Here is a 17,898-nt window from a genome sequence, read left to right on the forward strand (position 1 = left end):
TCAAGTGTCATGGTAACGATCACATCCATAGAGATGCCTCTGACCTCCATCCCTTCCTCAAGAAACCAGAGGAGAGGATCTTTAAATGCCAGTTCACCAGGAACCAAGAAACGGGAGCATTAACTCACATCAGAAAAAACGATGTGCTGAAAAATAGCTAATAAGCTAGCCTGTGGACTGCTGGGATAGAACATTCTTCGGAATCTATACTTCTATTGAAAACAGGCTCTGTATGGTCGGAAATGTGCACTCTTCCTTTCTCAGAGCCCTCAGTAACCCAACTCTGAAAACTGTATCAGGCAGGAGGCTGTGTGCTAGGCTGCCTCACGAGATACAGAAATCCGAGGAGATGGTTTTTAGGCTTCAAAGAACCCAGGGCTAATCTGAGGAAAACAAAGGGTTTCTGCCAAACTTCACCCTTTTCCTGAGCACCATTCATTATCACCTCTTCAACTCTAGCCAACTCTAATCCCTTACACCTAAGCCTTATGGCAAACAAGAGACAGATAAGAGAATGAAAGAAAAAAGAAAAAGCTCTCAGATACCCAGGTGGAAAGTCCCGCAGTACAGAGGACTTGAGCCCAAATCACGGTACAGTTTCTTCTTCTTTTTTTTTTTTTTAAGATTTTATTTATTTATTTGAGACAGAGAGAATGAGAGAGCACATGAGAGGGGGGAGGGTCAGAGGGAGAAGCAAGCTCCTTGCTGAGCAGGGAGCCCGATGCGGGACTCGATCCAGGGACTCCAGGATCATGACCTGAGCCGAAGGCAGTCGCTTAACCAACTGAGCCACCCAGGCGCCCCACGGTACAGTTTCTTTAGCAAGGAACTGAACTGAGGCCACTGATATACTCAGCAGCGATGGTGTGAATGGGGTCTGGGCAAAGTTAGGCTGTAACATATACAAGGAGAAATCACGGTGAAAGCAGTCAGTGTCCTGGAAAGACAAGACAAACAGAAGATAAGCAGGCTTCACGGGGTTCTCTCCCTGCAGGTTTGACTATTAAGTTCAAAAACCCACCTGGTTTTGTCCCTGTGACTTAAGGAATGATGATGCAAAGAAATATGTGATCTACCTAAGGAATCAGGAGTCTCAGATTGTTCACTTCAGGGCAAGGAATCCGTGGCTGGCTGGATATGAATCTCCCAAAGCTTTCATAAATGCCATGAAAAATAATACAGTAATTTAAGAGAGGCCAAACATCAGCATCCGTAGAAGTGCCTGCCCGCAAAGCACTAAAAGCTAAAGAGCAGCACTCACCTGTTCCGGGTTCACGTGACAAAACATAGAAATCTTTTCCTTCACAGCCATTTCGATGGGTGTTGAACTTCGGCAGACAATCTGTCAAAGTCAGGTGTGCACAGGTCAGCAAGCAGGAATCCGGCTGTTCATGCCACCGTTCGTTTTCAGGAGGAGGCTATATTAATTTCTTCTTACAACCAGAGACTTGACCAAGTATGTACCTGTTCATTCTGGGCATGCCACTGGACTATTAGAAACACCTGAGCGCTAATATAAGCAATTACAATCAAACTCAACACAAATCTACCAGTAAGAGCTCAAAATGTCAAGGCATCTCTAGTAAACAAGAGTGAAGGCTCACAAATGTTGCCTCTTTAGAGGCTTGGCACACTTTTTCTCTAAAGGGCCAGACAGTAAACATTGTAGGTTTTGCAAGTCAAGAAGCTACTGTCCCGATTACTCAGTTGTATCGCTGCAGTACAAAGGCAACTGTGGACAAATGTAAGCAGTAGACGGTACCATGTTCTAATAAAACTTTATTTACAGGCAGCAGGCCTGCAGGCCCTTATTTGCCAACCTCTGATCTAGACTGTTGGTGATAACTGGATTACCTGTTATAAATAAGAGCAGTGACAGCCCACCCTAGTGGGTATCAGGAAAATCCCCAAGGTCCCACCTCACACTAAAAGACCCAGGGACCATAAAAATGATAGAACATTGCACTTGCCCAGCTGTCAATGTGGCAATCACATGAGGACCTGGAGGAGAACAGATGGTCAATTTAGAAATGTGTGAAGCTGCCCTTGAGGATATGGGAATAAGCCTTCCCTGGCCCCTGGATACAAAGAGCTCAATGTCATAGGAACCACTTGAGAGATAGAAAGGACTTAGATGATGTTATAGATCAAGAAATGGAGGTCCTATTCCAAGAAATTTACCCATTCTCCGTAACTCACCAGATCAGGAGACAGGCCTAACCCCCTCAGCGCACGGACACTGTTTTGTGTGGGCTTGGTTTTTTGTTCTCCGGTAGCACTGGGCTGAAAAGAAATGGGTCACTGTCAGTATATTGGATATTTAGCTCTTCTGGATAATGAAGGGCTCCCTAGTTTAAAATGTGGAAAAAAACAGGCAGACAGTCTCTCCTCTGTTGTCCTGTCCGCTGTGCCCTTGCAGTGTATTCAATAAACTTCTATCTCCTTTTAAAAAAATGTGGAATAAACAGAATATCACAGGAAGATTTATAGGAGTTGCTGTCTACATACTTATCTGGAAAGCTCACCTGTGGCACAAGGCTAACATGGATATTACAGAAATTCTCTTTTTTTGCTTTAAACTGGAATTGTCTGAATGCTTCCACGAACGGCATCCCTTCGATGTCTCCAATGGTGCCACCCAGCTGGGAACGGGAAAAAAAAAAGACACAAGTGACCTTCCACAGTATACAGACTAATAGAAACATTATTTTTTTTTTAACTTTTTTTTTTTTTTAAGATTTTATTTATTTATTTGAGAGAGAGAGAATGAGAGACAGAGAGCATGAGAAGGAGGGTCAGAGGGAGAAGCAGACTCCCTGCCAAGCAGGGAGCCCGATGCGGGACTCGATCCTGGGACTCCAGGATCATGACCTGAGCCGAAGGCAGTCACTTAACCAACTGAGCCACCCAGGCGCCCCTAATAGAAACATTATTAATAAACAGAGCACAAGAACAGAAGTTTACAAATATACTAAAAATCATGGAATTGTATACTTAAAGCAGGTGAAATTTATGATAGATTCATTAAACCTCTGAAGCTGTTTGACATGAAACAGAAAAGCACTGTACATTTAAGAACAGCAGGAAGCAAAGGAAAGAGAGACAGGAAACTCGAAAGGAAACTAAGAAGAAAGGATGCAGGATAACATAGCCAGGTAAGCAGGTAAGAGAATAGGCGGAACATCAGAAGGGAAAAGAAAGAGAGGTCAAGGAGGGCTTTAAGGGGTGCCTAGGGGAGCCTGGGTGGCTCAGTTTTTAAGGGGTGTCTGGGTGGCTCAGTCCGTTAAGCGTCCGACTTCTGGTTTTGTCTCAGGTCATGATCTCAGGGTCGTGGGATCGATCCCCACGTCAGTCTCCATGCTCAGCGGGGAGTCTGCTTGAGATTCTCTCTCTTTCTCCCTCTGCCCCTCCCCCCCAAAATAAGTCAATCTTTATTTTTTTAAAGATTCTATTTATTTGACAGAGAGTGAGAGAGCACATGCAGGGGGAGTGGGAGAGGGAGAGGGAGAAGCAGGCTCCCCGCTGAGCAGGGAGCCCAATGCGGGGCTCCATCCCAAGACCCCAGGATCGTGACCTAAGCCGAAGGCAGACGCTTAACTGACTGAGCTACCCAGGCGCCCCAAAAGGAAGGCTTTAATAGAAGGGAATTCATAAGCAGACAAAAAGATCCGGAGTATAGGCCACTGAGGAGTGAGATCAGGTAGTTTTCACCAGTGGTCCACTTGGAAGGTAGAACACAAATGCAGTGACTAGATGAGAAAGGTGGGAGCCATCTGGCTCTGCCTGATGTGCAACAGTGCTCTCTCACTCTCTCTCTTTCTCTCTCTCTCTCCCCCTCTCCATGTACACACACAGACACACACACACACACACACACACACACTCCTGCATGCTCTCAACAGTCTCTTTGCGATGGTGGTATTACTAGGATTAACTACTATTAAAACATGCTGGCTTTCTGAAACGAGTCCTACCAAAAGCCCCTATAATATTCCTGACAACGTAATCCTTTGATAAATGTTAACTTAATTTACAGTGTGCTTCCAACAAGTAAGGCATTTTAAGGTAAGCATTTACTTTAGGATAAAATCTGCCTTAACCTACTCATCCTCACTATATTTAAATACTTACAGGCTATCACATGGATTTTAAAAGTCTCTAGCATTTGAGGATCTACTGTATGCTCAACACTATAAATGAGGTGCTGAGAAGAATTTAAGACAACAGTGCTCCTAAGGAGCTCAGCATTTATCTAGGAAAACTAGGCAGAGGTAAAGAACAATAATCAAGAGTAAAACTTGGGGCACCTGGCTCAGTCAGAAAAGTGTGAGACTCTTGATGTTGGGGTCATGGGTTCAAGCCCCACATTGGGTGCAGACAGTATTTAAATAAATAAAACTTAATGCAGGATCTAGTTACAATGTAGCTGTAAAGTGCTGCTTTGTCTTTGCCCCCTGCTCAAAATAAAGCTGTTACCTTTCTAGCCCTGTCCGCCATGGTGCTTAGCAGCCAGGGATGCATGGTCTCAGACATGTTTACCAAGTAAAACACTGAGTTGAGGGGCGCCTGGGTGGCTCGGTCGTTAAGCGTCTGCCTTCGGCTCAGGTTATGGTCCCAGGGTCCTGGGATCGAGCCCCGCATCGGGCTCCCTGCTCAGCGGGAAGCCTGCTTTTCCCTCTCCCACTCCCCCTGCTTGTGTTCCCTCTTTCGCTGTGTCTCTCTGTGTCAAATAAATAAATAAAATCTTTAAAAATAAATAAATAAATAAATAAAACTTTAAAAAAAAAGAGTAAAACTTAAGCACTAATTGAAATGATCTGGATGCTGAGAAGGAAAAGATCATGGCGGGACCAGTCCCAGAATCCACCGTCTTCTTTGGCTTCAGCTACCTAAGTAGGTCCAAAATCTACTACGAGCCCTAACCTCTCTTCCCAGCACAACTGGATTTTGGAGTCAACATGTCCTTGACATCCTGGATGGCTCAACAATTACTCAAACTTCGCACGGCCCAAACTGAACTCTCCCTGGGCCCATTTCTCTGAGTAGCCCCTCATCTTAGCAAAAGCATCTCTTCCCACTAACTAGTTCAAGCTGGCAGTCTGGAAACCATCCTTGATCCCTCCCTTTTCGTCACCTGATCCAGTCTGTGGGTCATACCTGCGAAACCTCTTGAAAATCTCTCCACTGCTCTCTATATCCAGGGCTACCACCATAGACACCCATGCCAACACCAATCTAAAGCAATCTAAAGCAGGGGGTGGTGACTATGGCCTGCTGCTTGTTTTTCTATATAAAGTTGTACTGATTGGCACAGAGCTATGGCATTCACTTACATATTGCCCACGGCTGCTTTCACACTGCAACGGCAGAGTTGACTCTCTGACCCGCAAAGCTAAACATATCTACTATCTGGCCCTTTATAGAAAAAGTTGGCTGACCTCCCCCCCATGTAAATGGCCTCCGAGCTTCTACCCTCTCCTGTCCTACCATCAAATCATTTGCCACACACCAGCAGAGTGATCTTATGAAAACTCAGAATATTAAAAAAAACCTCAGAATATATCTCTCCTGTGTTTCAACCCTCAGTGGCTCACTGCTTCACTAAAAATGAAATCGAAATTCCTTGAGGATCTGGCCCTTGCATACGTTTCTAATGTCATCTCATGTCCCTGCTCGCCACACACTTCCCCCCCTACTCCCCACACACACTCCCTGTACTTCAGCCCCACTGGCTTTGCAGATCCTCAGATGGGCCGCTCTCTTCTTTCCTACCCCTTAAGCCCTCCTACCCTCCTTCTTTACGTATATCTATCTCCTCCTTATCCTTCAGCCTGAAAAGCTAGGTCTTTCTCAGAAAGCCAGACCTTGACCACCCCCCTAAAGCAGCCTCCCTCCGACCGCTCCCTATCACAGCCCTGTGTCTGCGCTCTTCCTACTAACTCAGCACCAGGTGCCATTATTTCCTGTGTGTTCTCATTTCCTGCGTCTCACCCCAAGAAGCGATAAGCCCCATGAGAGTAGGAACATGCCTGCCCTGCTCCCCACCCTATCACTGGCACAAGCCCAGCTCCCTGTACATGGCACTGGAGTTGAAGGGGTTCAGGACAGGTCTCACAGAAATATACCACTTTGCCATGAAGATTATTTTGAGTTAAAAGCAATCAAAACCCAGCAGATTCAGCTGCCTATATTTACACTGGAAAGTGGGGAATCCCGTACCAAGAAGAGAGCCATGGCCAAAGGCTCCTCTTTACCTAAGAAACTTAGCTGCATAACAGGGAAGTCTTCGTTTCCCAAACATCTCCTCTGCCTCTCTGCAAATGGTCTTCCTCCCCTTTGTATCCTCTAGGACTCTACCCCTCTCCTTGGTTCAGGATATCATATAAGCCTCATTTTGCCTGGCTGCTTTGGAATCTCTCATGTTTATACGGACTTTCTGTACATATGTAATTAAACTTTTGTTCGATTTTCTCCTCTTTCATGTTAGTTTGATTCTTAGACCAGCCAGAAGAACCTTGAAGGGTAAAAGTAAAATTTTCCCTCTCCAACAGGGTTTAGCTTAGTGCTCATCCCAAGACAGAAGGGTCTCAAAATTCAATTATAAGCCCTAGGTAACAGCATTCTAGTACCTGTTACCATAATTACAATGGAATCAAACTAAGAAATCTCGGGACTACATTGCTACAGAAAAAAAATTATTCTTCATTAATTTTAAGTCAGATAACAAAACATAATTAAAATTCAAGCTTCCTGGGGTGCCTGGGTGGCTCAGTCGTTAAGTGTCTGCCTTTGGCTCAGGTCATGATCCCAGGGTCCTGGGATCGAGCCCCGCATCGGGCTCCCTGCTCGGTGGGGAACCTGCTTCTCCCTCTTCCACTCCCCCTGCTTGTGTTCCCTCTTTCGCTGTGTCTCTCTCTGTCAAATAAATAAATAAAATCTTTTAAAAAATAAAATAAAATTCAAGCTTCCTGGGTATGGAACAGATAGAAGTATGTGACCTTTCTGTAGGAGAATGACAAACTTAATTATGAAAATCCTAGAAATATCACATGCAATCAGGAAATTGGCAGGGGGTGAGGGGCTGAAGTGCTCACCAACTACAATGTACCAGAATCTAATGAGAAAAATTTTTAGGAAAAAAAAGGTCTGCACTTAAACTAAACCATATGGGGACACCTGTTTTTTCATAGGTGTACTCTGGTAATCAACAGGCAATCTGAAAAAAAGGGAGGCAAAAAACTTTAAACATTATCCACTTCTGCCCTCACATGGCTTATAGTGGTACTGTACTCTCTCAGCCTATTTGGAAGGTCTTATTACCGGGATCAGAAACCTTCAGTATTATTACTAGAATACACCTAAGTTAATTATTTCCCCACACAACAAAGAAAATAACACCTATAACAATATTTTAAGATTTATCCAAAGTTGAAATTGAAGCAACAGCAAATTTATGAGATGTGCAATGTCTGCTTTGCCTTTAAGGAAAGGATTCTTTTATGAAATGAAAAGAGAGACAGAAAAAGAAAGAATTTATTTCTTTAAGCCAGGAATAAATCATTTCAGGTTTATGTGGAGATGACCTGGACTTATTAACAAATAAAGCCTGTTAGCTCCACTAGTCTGAAAAGTAAGAGCCTCACAAAAAGGATTTGGAGACATTTCAACCACTTCTACATGGTAAAACTGAAAAGTAGCTTGGTGGTCCTTCTTCAAAAGCTTAAATCATGCACGAACACATATGTTGAGCAGAACTTAAAACGAACCCAAAAGGATACCTGACTTAGTGTCCAATAAGCCAATATAAACATTAGGGTTATATGAAGGAGGAGTTATGCTGGGGACAACTTGTCAGTTTCTGTTTCCATGAAATTAAAAATGAAGACCATGAGTTCCCGAGAACAGGAGTCATATCACATTTGCCTTTATATACCTAGCAGCTATCAATGGGGCTGGTGCGTATTAAGTACTAAATTAATGTTTTTTAAGCCAAAAAAGTCAATTTAAGAGCAGGATGGAAAAATAATAATAAAGACCATAGACATGAAAGAATAATATGCAAGTACAGACCTAAAATGTTTGCCTGTTGTTTCCTGGGATGGAAATTTCAGTTTAATTTGAAATGTCCTTGGGGTGCCTGGGTGGCTCAGTTGGTTAAGCGTTTGCCTTCAGCTCAGGTCATGATCCCAGGGTCCTGGGATGGAGTCCCACATTGGGCTCCCTGCTCAGGAGGGAGCCTGCTTCTCCCTCTCCCTCTGCCTGCCACTCCCCCTGCTTGTGTGTGCTCTCTCTCTCAAATAAATAAATAAAATCTTTAAAAAATTTTTTGAGATGTCATTGAGAATTCTTGATTTTATTGTACAAGTGGAATCTTGGGTCTCAATCTATAGTATACATCTTTGTAAAATGATGACAAAGAGAATCAGATGCGCTGACCCCAGAAAGAAACATAAAAGCTTTCTTCAAGGATGATTCTCAAAAAATAATAGCTAAGGGGCACCTGGGTGGCTCAGTCGTTAAGCTTCTGCCTTCGGCTCAGGTCATGATCCCAGGGTCCTGGGATCGAGCCCCGCATCGGGCTCCCTGCTCCGCGGGAAGCCTGCTTCTCCCTCTCCCACTCCCCCTGCTTGTGTTCCCTCTCTTGCTGTCTCTCTCTGTCAAAATAAATAAATAAAATCTTAAAAAAAAAAAATAATAGCTAAAAAACTGAGAACATGAAAACGAAGTGTTAAGAAGGCTCATCCTAAGGCCAAATTGGGCTTATATTTTAATGTCATCCAAAGGCAGCACAATTACACTAAAAAAATAGATTTCCCTCAAGTGGGGGGACGGAGCCAAGGAGAAGCATTCTGGGGGCGGGGGGGTGCTGGCGAGGCTCATGCCGGAAGGCTTCGCGTTTGGGGAAAACAGCTTGGAAACAGGGCAGTGAGGGTACTGGCTGCTCAGAACCCCCTTCCGGTGTGGCCTGCTCCAGGCCTTTTGCGCTCCAGGTGCCGGGGCTGAGGAACCTGGGGCCAGCTGCTCCCATCCTGGCGGCGTGGGCCTGGATAAGAATACAGTGCACAACCAAGAGCATATCATGGAGCATCTAGAAGGTGTCATCAACATACCAGAAGCAGAGATGTCCCCACAATAACTGCAGCTCCATTATTTCAAAATGCATGATTATGACGGCAGTAATTTCTGTGATGGCCTAGAACTCTCCACGGCCATCACTCACATCCATAAGGAGGAAGGGAATGAACAGGCCCCACCAACGAGTGAAGCTGAACTGATCAACTTAATAGATGGTGTTCTGAGAGCCGATGACAAGAACAATGATGGATACATTGCCTGTGCTGAAATTTGCCAAATCACTGCAGTAGACATTGTTTGGCCATCTAGTTATATGTAACAGCAACCGTTATAATGGGATCGAACACTTTGGGTAATGCAGAATAACATTTCCAACTACTGGGATAGTATTTTTGGTAAAAACCTGCAGCAGTTTATTACGCTGGGGTGAGAAAGAGAAATGAAGAGAAATATAAGAGAAATGGGACATACTGTAGTCCCCAAGTACTGTTCAATCTCTTACTGGACAAGGGCTTGATTAAAGAATCCTTTTAAGAATATTGGATAATTGGAGGGCGCCTGGGTGGCTCAGATGGTTAAGCGTCTGCCTTCGGCTCAGGTCATGATCCCAGAGTCCTGGGACCAAGTCCCGCATTGGGCTCCCTGCTCCTTGGGAGCCTGCTTCTCGCTCTGCCTCTCTCTCTCTCTCTCTCATGAATAAATAAATAAAATCTTTAAAAAAAAAAAGAATATTGGATAATTGGAGCATCAAGTACTCAGGAACTTGACTGTAGAACATTGCTAGTCTCTAGGTTTTCATTCATGCTACCTGAAAAGTAACACAAGCTTTGCCAAGTGGACACACTTTTCAGTAACAGGGAAGGAGTAGCATAAATGTCAAATGTTTCCCCTGGTAGATCCTGTCTCTTCAGGTAAACACGATCAGTATTCCGCAAAGTTCCCCCGGCCTGAATGATGACGTGCCCTTGGGCAGGGGAATATTAGGCTATTTCAAAGCCACTGCATAAGAAGGCTGCGAAATCTTGAGTTCAGCTAACCTTAGAGTCTAAGATTCTGTATCTTCTGGCACTTTGGAAACGATACACCATTGACCTAAGTGATTAACATTTTTTAGTGTTTCTTTTTTTTTTTTTTTAAGATTTTATTTATTTATTTGACAGAGAAACATAGCAAGAGAGGGAAAACAAGCAGGGGGAATGGGAGAGGGAGAAGCAGGCTTCCCACTGGGCAAGGAGCCCAATGCGGGGCTCGATCCCAGGACCCTGAGATCATGACCGGAGCCGAAGGCAGTCGCCTAACCAACTGAGCCACCCAGGCGCCCCCATTTTTTAGTGTTTCAATATTTTATAGAACTACTGCCTCATCCTTTCTTTTATGTCTTCTTTAATTTAGGAGAGACCTTGAATTTGAAAGCATTCTTTGTTCTTATCATTAGCAAATGTTTTAGCTTTCTTGATACTTGTAAATTTAACCCTTGTTTCTAGGGTTTGTTTTTGCGGTTGAGAAACCATTAGGAATGCAAGGACTGTATTCCTCCTGCTGGGTGCCATGGGGGGTAAAGCTACGAGCTGGTCTTGCCTAAGTGAGGAGTGAGATCACCAAGCACCAACTGCGGCAAGCTATATTCAGAAGGGATCGTGTTTAAATGACTTCTTCTACCTTAAATACATGAATTCTTTCAGATCAGGAAAAATTAGAAAAAGAAGCCTAAAACGCTTAACAGTGCAAATCTCAATAATGGTTGAAAATGAGAAGCAGCTGCAAATTGTAATTTGGTTTATTGGATGTGATGAACGTGCTGGGATGGAAAACCCAAAATGATGGTTGAATGGGGAAAAAACTGCATAGGATTTGCTGTAAGATGTATAGAGACTTATTTTCTTTATTAAAGTATTCCTATAAGAAAACATGGTTTCGTGTGTCAAGTATTTGTGCAATCAGAGCTGAATTGTAAACTATTCTTGTAATATCCCGTTATTTCGAAAGATTTATATACTGAATCCTGGATATATGAAAAATAAAAATGATGAAACAAAAAAATAGATTTCCCCCTTCTCCTTTTTTGTAATTATTTTTTTAATGTTTTTTAAAAAGAAGAGCAGAGGCAAAAACATCCATACACATGAGCATTTGGAAATTTTCCTGTGATTAAGGTTAATAGTCTTAAAAAAAGGGGGGGGGGCTATTCTTTCACCTACAAAAACTAAAAGAAAGAAAATAAATTACTGGAAAAGTCATACAAATGTTCAGGTTTAGAAAATTGGTCATTACTTTTGGGCCAGAGACTGGTTCTTCTTCAGGAAAAATGGACACATTTTGGATCCCTTACCTTTTCTATTGCTAAAACAGCAAAAACCAGTGAAAGTGCTAGACCAGCACTGTCCAATAAAAATAAAAATATAATCTTAATGTTTTTTGTTGCCACATCTAAAAGAACAAAAGTAAACAGGAGAAATTAATTTTAACATTATATTTTATATAGCCCAATATATCCAAAATGTTATTTTGACATATCACCAATTTTTTAAAAAGTATTAGGTATTTTACATTCTGGTTTTTTTTCATGCTATTTTTGAAGCTCAGTGTGTATTTAAATTTCACAGCAAATCTTGGGGCTCCTGGGTGGCTCAGTCGGTTAAGTGACTGCCTTTGGCTCAGGTCATGATGCTCAGCGGGAAGCCTGCTTCTCCCTCTCCCACTCCCCCTGCTTGTGTTCCCTCTCTCGCTCTCTCGCTCTCTGTCAATTAAATAAATAAATAAAATCTTTAAAAAAAAAAATTCACAGCACATTTCAATTAATCCCTCTCCTGTCAGTTTGATTCTTAGTCTGGCTAGAAGGACCTTGAAAGGGACAGGAATTCTCGCTCCCCAACAAAAAAGTAAAAAGCAGGAGTCCTGTACCCCACCTCTTCGCTTCCAAATCCAGATTCCTCAAGGTAAGCGTTTTAACTCCTCTGTTCATGATTTCTTCTGCTGGTTTCTATCACATCTCTAAACACCATCTCTCTCAACTCTTTCTTGACTTGCCCATTTCAGACACCTTCTACAATAACACAAAAGTTGACTTCTACTGTAACAGATGAGGCTGGAGCTCTCTGCTGCCCCATCCCCAGATCCCAATCTCAGTTGTTAGTTGTACTGGTTACTTTACTAACCTGAGATATTTTTACCTCTTTTTCTGCCAACTACTACAGATATCTGTAGCTGCCTCACAGTGGAAAATGAAGTTCTTATCTCCCTCCCTCCCTCTCCAGCACCCCTCCACACCTCCACCTCAAAGCTGACATTTACAACCCTGCTTTGAAGCCTTCTCTGATGCATCTTGGGGATTGATTCTAAAACTTGAAAATCAATAAAGAGTGACCACATACGTCTCCCTCACTGTAGAGGCAAGCTATGCCCCGGTTCTCATATCAGATGTTATTCTTCCTGGAGCTTTTACCTGCCTTTCTCTTTTCTTAAATTATTTGTCTTTATCCTTGCCTCAATCTGTTTGCAAACTATTCACTGTATTAGATATAGATATGTTTCAAAGGAAACCAGCTTAGTTATGCAGGTGTGTTCAGTTCATAAAACTTCATTAAGCTGTATACCTGTGATATGTACACTTTCCTGTGTTTATGTTATACTCCAATTTTTAAAAAATTCTAAAGGAAGCACCCTCTCTTTTCCTTGTAAATTGTGAAAGAAGAAATAGCAAGGGAGGGGCGCCTGGGTGGCTCAGTCGGTTAAGTGTCAGCCTTCGGCTCAGGTCATGATCTCAGGGTCCCGGGATCGAGCCCCGCATGGGGCTCTCTGCTCAGGAGGGAGCCTGCTTCTCCCTCTCCGTCTGCCTCTGCTTGTGCTCTCTCTCTCTCTCTGTCAAATAAATAAATAAAATCTTAAAAAAAAAAAAATAGCAAGGGAGAGAAAGTTTTGCATAGCACATTTACGCATTTATATCATCAACCATACTATTATAGTAGTATAATATATAGTTAATGTATGATAGCACAGCACATTTATGTTAAGTTTATCAGCTCTGTTAACAAAATGGATCTTGCAGATAGCCTAACATCTGTCTGCTGACCCTGACAATGATGACTATAAGAACAGCTCACATGTTTTTGAACACTTCCTGAATACCAGACATGCCAAGTGCTTTATACAATTGCACTTATTCCTCCCAGCAACCCTGTTAATATCATCTGGCTTTTATTACGATATTACATTGTTGTCATATTGTTATAGTTGAGTACATTGAAGCTTTGAGAAGTAATTTGCCAAAAGTCACACAGGCATCTTAATAATGGCTAATAAATTTTGAGTACTTACTATAGATCTGACACCATTCTAGGCACTAAGTGTACTGACTTATTTAATCCTCAAAATATTATCCCCATTTAGCAGATGAGTAAACTGAAGCACACTGGGCTAAGGTCACCCAGCTGGTAAGTAACACAGCTTGGCTAAGAACCCAAGCCGTCTGGCTCCAGATTCTTAACCACGGAGCTCTACACCACTCAGAGGTCACAGCGGAAACCTGAACTTGGGCAGGCAGTACGTAGGAACTAAATTGTTCATTATTCTGCTGTCCTGCCCAGCAATTAGGTCAACTGACATTTAGACAAGGAGTACATGCACGTTATTCTCATTCATTGAGAGGAAGGGAAACAGTAAATAAGTCACAAGTTCAAATACTATGTTCTTTCTTTAAGCAGCTAATACTCACTTCTCACCTCCAAATCGCCTCCACCATCAGATTTCCCTAACTCAGTCTCTCTCTACTTCCAAAGCACTTTGCAAATACAGTTGACCCTTGAACAACATGGGTTTGGACTGTGTGGGTCCACTTATATGTGGATTTTTTTTTTATAAACACAGTACAGTACCGTAAATGTATTTTCTCTTTCTTATGATTTTCTTAACAACATTTTCTTTTCTCTAGCTGGTTTTATTGTTAAGAATACAGTCTGTAACAGCCATAACATACAAAGTATGTATTAATTCACTCTCTATGTTATTGGTAAGGCTTCTGGTCAACAGCAGGCTGTTAGTAGTTACGTGGATTTTTGACTGGGGGGTGAGAGAGAAGTCAGCATCCTTAACCCTCGAACAGCACTCACTAGAAAGCATTCTGCAACTGATCTGTCAGTTGCTGCACACAGTCCCAGGAGTACTCGCCCTGTTTAATGTCAATCTGGCCCACTGACTTGTGACCCCCAAGGGCAGGGACCGTCTATGTCCTTCCCTGCTATAATCCCACCTCCTAGCCCAGTGTCTAGTACATAGGAGGCCATCTATACATATGCGTTGAATGAATGAAGAGTAGATGCTTAAAAACCCAGAAGGATATAAGTTTATACAGAAAAATTCCATGCTTGCCTCAATAACGCATATTTGGGGCTCTTCCTTATGACCATCCACGGGCACCATAGCTTGAGTCATAACCCATTCCTGGACAGCATCAGTAATGTGCGGCACAACTGTAGAAAGAAGTAATAATTAGCACAAAAGCTTATTTCACGGTCACAGTCATGAGAAAGGAATGTGTTCATGTCTTTAGACCTCCGAAATAACCTGAAAGCCACTTGGCAAATGAGACAAACTACAGTGCTCATGTTATTACCCATTTCACTGAAATTAATATAGGCACAATATAGGTTTAATCATTTAAATGGTATACCATTTCTTTTGTACCTGGCCGACCACAGAGAACAAGAAACAGAGCGCAGAAATGCCATCTTCGAGGCATCTAGAAACACCTATAATGCCAACTAAAAACCACAAGGAGGGCTGTCAGGCGTGCTGCGTGCTGGATTCCTTGGGGGAAGAAAGACGCAGAGTGGCCCAGTGCTGCAGACTCTGTGCAGCCCACCAGCCAGCAGAGAGGGGCCCCTCAGAGGGTGTAGCTGAGCCCTGCATGCTGACCAGGGGCCTGTGGCTGCTAATGTCAGCTGAAGAAGCCAAAAGGTGACAACCCTCCACGAGCATTTGAGACCCGGAGGCCCCTTGGTGGTGAGCAGGCCTGCAGCTACAGATCTCTGCTGAAGGGACAGAAAGGTGACATCTGGGCGCCTGGGTGGCTCAGTTGGTTAAGCGACTGCCTTCTGCTCAGGTCATGATCCTGGAGTCCCTGGATCGAGTCCCGCATCGGGCTCCCTGCTCGGCAGGGAGTCTGCTTCTCCCTCTCCCACTTCCCCTGCTTGTGTTCCCTCTCTCGCTGTGTCTTTCTCTGTGAAATAAATAAAATCTTTAAAAAAAAAAAAAAAAAAGAAAGGTGACATCCTTGCGGGTGCACGGGGACATCCTCACGGTGCAGTCAACTAACCTAATGTGATACACGAAGCAGGAACGTGGCCCTCTGGGAAGCTGAGGCGAAGGAACATCTGCTATCTGCTCTACCTCGCACCTGCTGCTCCCTCAAAGTGGGAGGAAGTGGTCACCCACTGGTGCATTTAGAGCAACCCACATTACACGTGCTGTTTGGCCCCTTCGGCGGCAGGGGTGGGGTGGGGGTGGGGGGCGGTTGGCCGGGCTCTGCCTCCACGTGGGCAGCCCAGGGATCAGGAGTCAGAGCCCAGGCATGGGGCCCTGTCCTCTCTCCATCATAGGGACGTGGCAGGTGTGAGGCAGCAATTCTCCCTCCTGTGGGTCTTCCCAAGATCTACACTCAGGGGGAAACTATTAGAAAGCACAGCTGTAGCTGAGATCTAAGCCACACATCCAGTTTCAGTAATTACACAGCTGATCTTTTGATCTCCATCTGTTCCACCCCCATGTCTACCTCTCAGCGGGATCCAACATGCAATTTAAAGGAGATGGGGAGGGGCACCTGGGTGGCTCAGTCGATAAGGGTCTGCCTTCGGCTCAGGTCATGATCCCAGGGTCCTGGGATCGAGCCCCGCATCGGGCTCCCTGCTCCGCGGGAAGCCTGCTTCTCCCTCTCCCACTCCCCCTGCTTGTGTTCCCTCTCTCGCTGTGTCTTTCTCTGTCAAATAAATAAATAAAATTAAAAAAATAAAAATAAAGGAGATGGGGATTATCACCTTTACCCTACCAGGCGGGAACACATGAATACAAGACTTGCTGGGGGGAGGGGAGAGACATGGGAGGGGAGGGGAGGGGAGGGGAGGGGAGGGCAGGGGTCTCTCCCAAGACAAAAGAGAATCATACCACTCATGGGGCGCCTGGGTGGCTCAGTTGGTTAAGCGACTGCCTTCGGCTCAGGTCATGATCTTGGAGTCCCTGGATCGAGTCCCGCATCGGGCTCCCTGCTCAGCAGGGAGTCCGCTTCTCCCTCTGACCCTCCCCCCTCTCATGAGCTCTCTCTCTCTCTCATTCTGTCTCAAATAAATAAATAAAATCTTAAAAAAAAAAAAAAGAGAATCATACCACTCAGGAAAAGAGTTGATGAAAAAGGGTCTGACCGTACTACCAGCCACTGCAGTTCAATCCCCTAGTCCCTCCCGACACTGTCCTTCAAAGGGGAGTGATCCACATCCATGCAAAGATACAAGAAGAAAGGAGACAGACAAAATAAAAGACAGACAAAAAACAAACCAAAAAAGTCTGCACCTCAATCAGGTAAAAATGATGAATGAATGGTTCTGCATGGATTTTATAAATAAAAGCTAAAGAGAAACAGATAATATGGACTAGAGAAAACAGTAACATTAGTAATAAAGAAAAAGACTGAAGAAAATACAATCAAGAACATGGAGGGTGAAGTGGACACCTCTGAAGAAAATGAAAAGGGAAAGAAAGCAAGGATTTGAAAAGGATTAGAACTTGTAGAGCTCAGGGAGCCCCTCACTTCACGTCTATTTTGAGCAGGGTGTGGGTGCTCAACACACAGGACTCGTTAACCTTTGTGGAATACATTACCTTGTACTGTTTTCCCCAGGTAATCGCCACGCCTCTCTTTATTGATCACATGCTGATATATCTTCCCAGTGGTGATGTTGTTGTCTTTATAAAGGTTAATATCCAAGAACCGTTCATAATTTCCAAGGTCTAAATCAACTTCTCCACCATCATTTAAGACAAACACTTCACCTGAGGTAAAAAGGCAATGTAAATATTAAAAATTTGCTTTCAGGGGCACCTGGCTGGCTCAGACGGTGGAGCGTCCAACTCTTAATTTCGGATCAGGCCATGATCTCAGGATCCTGAGATCGAGCACCGGAGACAGGCTCCCCGCACTCGGTGGGGAGTCTGCTTCTCTCCTACTTCCTCTCCCTCTGCCCCTCCCCGCTGCAAGCACGTTCACTCTCTCTAAAAATAAATAAATAAAATCTTTATTTTTTAAAATTTTTATTTATTTATTTATTTGAGAGAGAGAGAGAGCGGGAGCAGGGGGAGGGTAGTGGGAGAGGCAGCGGGAGAAGCAGACTCCCCGCTGAACAGGGAGCCGGACATGGGGCTCCATCCCATGACCTGAGCCGAAGGCAGATGCTTCCCTAACTGAGCCACCCAGGGACCCCAATAAATAAAATCTTAAAAAAAAAAAAGTATGTATGCATTATATTCCTCGAAGAGAAAGAAAAACTGTAGATGATAAGTCTTTAAACAGGTTCTTAGATTTAATGTAGTTTTAATAAAAATTCCAACAGATGTTTTTCTTTTTTTTTTTTTAAAGATTTTATTTATTTATTCATGAGAGACAGAGAGAAACAGAGGGAGAAGCAGGCTCCCAAGGAGCGGGAAGCCCGATGCGGGACTCGATCCCAGGACCCTGGGATCATGACCTGAGCCGAAGGCAGACGCTTAACCATCTGAGCCACCCAGGCGCCCAGCCAACAGATGTTTTTCAACTTGAGGATGACACTAAGGTTAATTTGT

General features: G+C 43.8%; 1 protein-coding gene, 1 non-coding gene and 1 pseudogene across 7 annotated transcripts in view; 2 read left to right on the top strand and 1 right to left on the bottom strand.

The window, feature by feature from the left end:
- The window catches only part of CTPS2 (CTP synthase 2), a 99,550-nt gene that overhangs the window by 71,351 nt on the left and 10,301 nt on the right, over nt 1-17,898 (bottom strand). For all 6 annotated transcript variants that reach the window (XR_006790815.3, XM_045875269.3, XM_045875260.3 and 3 more), the window contains 5 exons: nt 16,942-17,112; nt 14,440-14,540; nt 2,526-2,642; nt 2,200-2,283; nt 1,262-1,342 (listed from right to left, as the gene is read on the bottom strand). Coding sequence is in view for 5 of the 6 variants with exons in the window: in XM_045875269.3 (XP_045731225.1) it covers nt 1,262-1,342; nt 2,200-2,283; nt 2,526-2,642; nt 14,440-14,540; nt 16,942-17,112 (554 nt within the window). In the remaining variant the exon portion in view is untranslated. The remainder of the gene's footprint in view (nt 1-1,261; nt 1,343-2,199; nt 2,284-2,525; nt 2,643-14,439; nt 14,541-16,941; nt 17,113-17,898) is intronic.
- LOC123851627 (small nucleolar RNA SNORA63) lies at nt 4,403-4,533 on the top strand. The gene has a single exon (XR_006792657.1). It is a non-coding gene; the product is annotated as a small nucleolar RNA SNORA63 (small nucleolar RNA).
- Nucleotides 9,072-9,365, top strand: LOC123843122 (multiple coagulation factor deficiency protein 2 homolog; annotated as a pseudogene).

The sequence above is a fragment of the Mirounga angustirostris genome, unplaced genomic scaffold (genome assembly GCF_029215605.1).
Source record: "Mirounga angustirostris isolate CCGP_5_RB_7025 unplaced genomic scaffold, mMirAng1.0.hap1 SCAF_11, whole genome shotgun sequence".
In the NCBI taxonomy this organism is placed as follows: Eukaryota; Metazoa; Chordata; class Mammalia; order Carnivora; family Phocidae; genus Mirounga; species Mirounga angustirostris.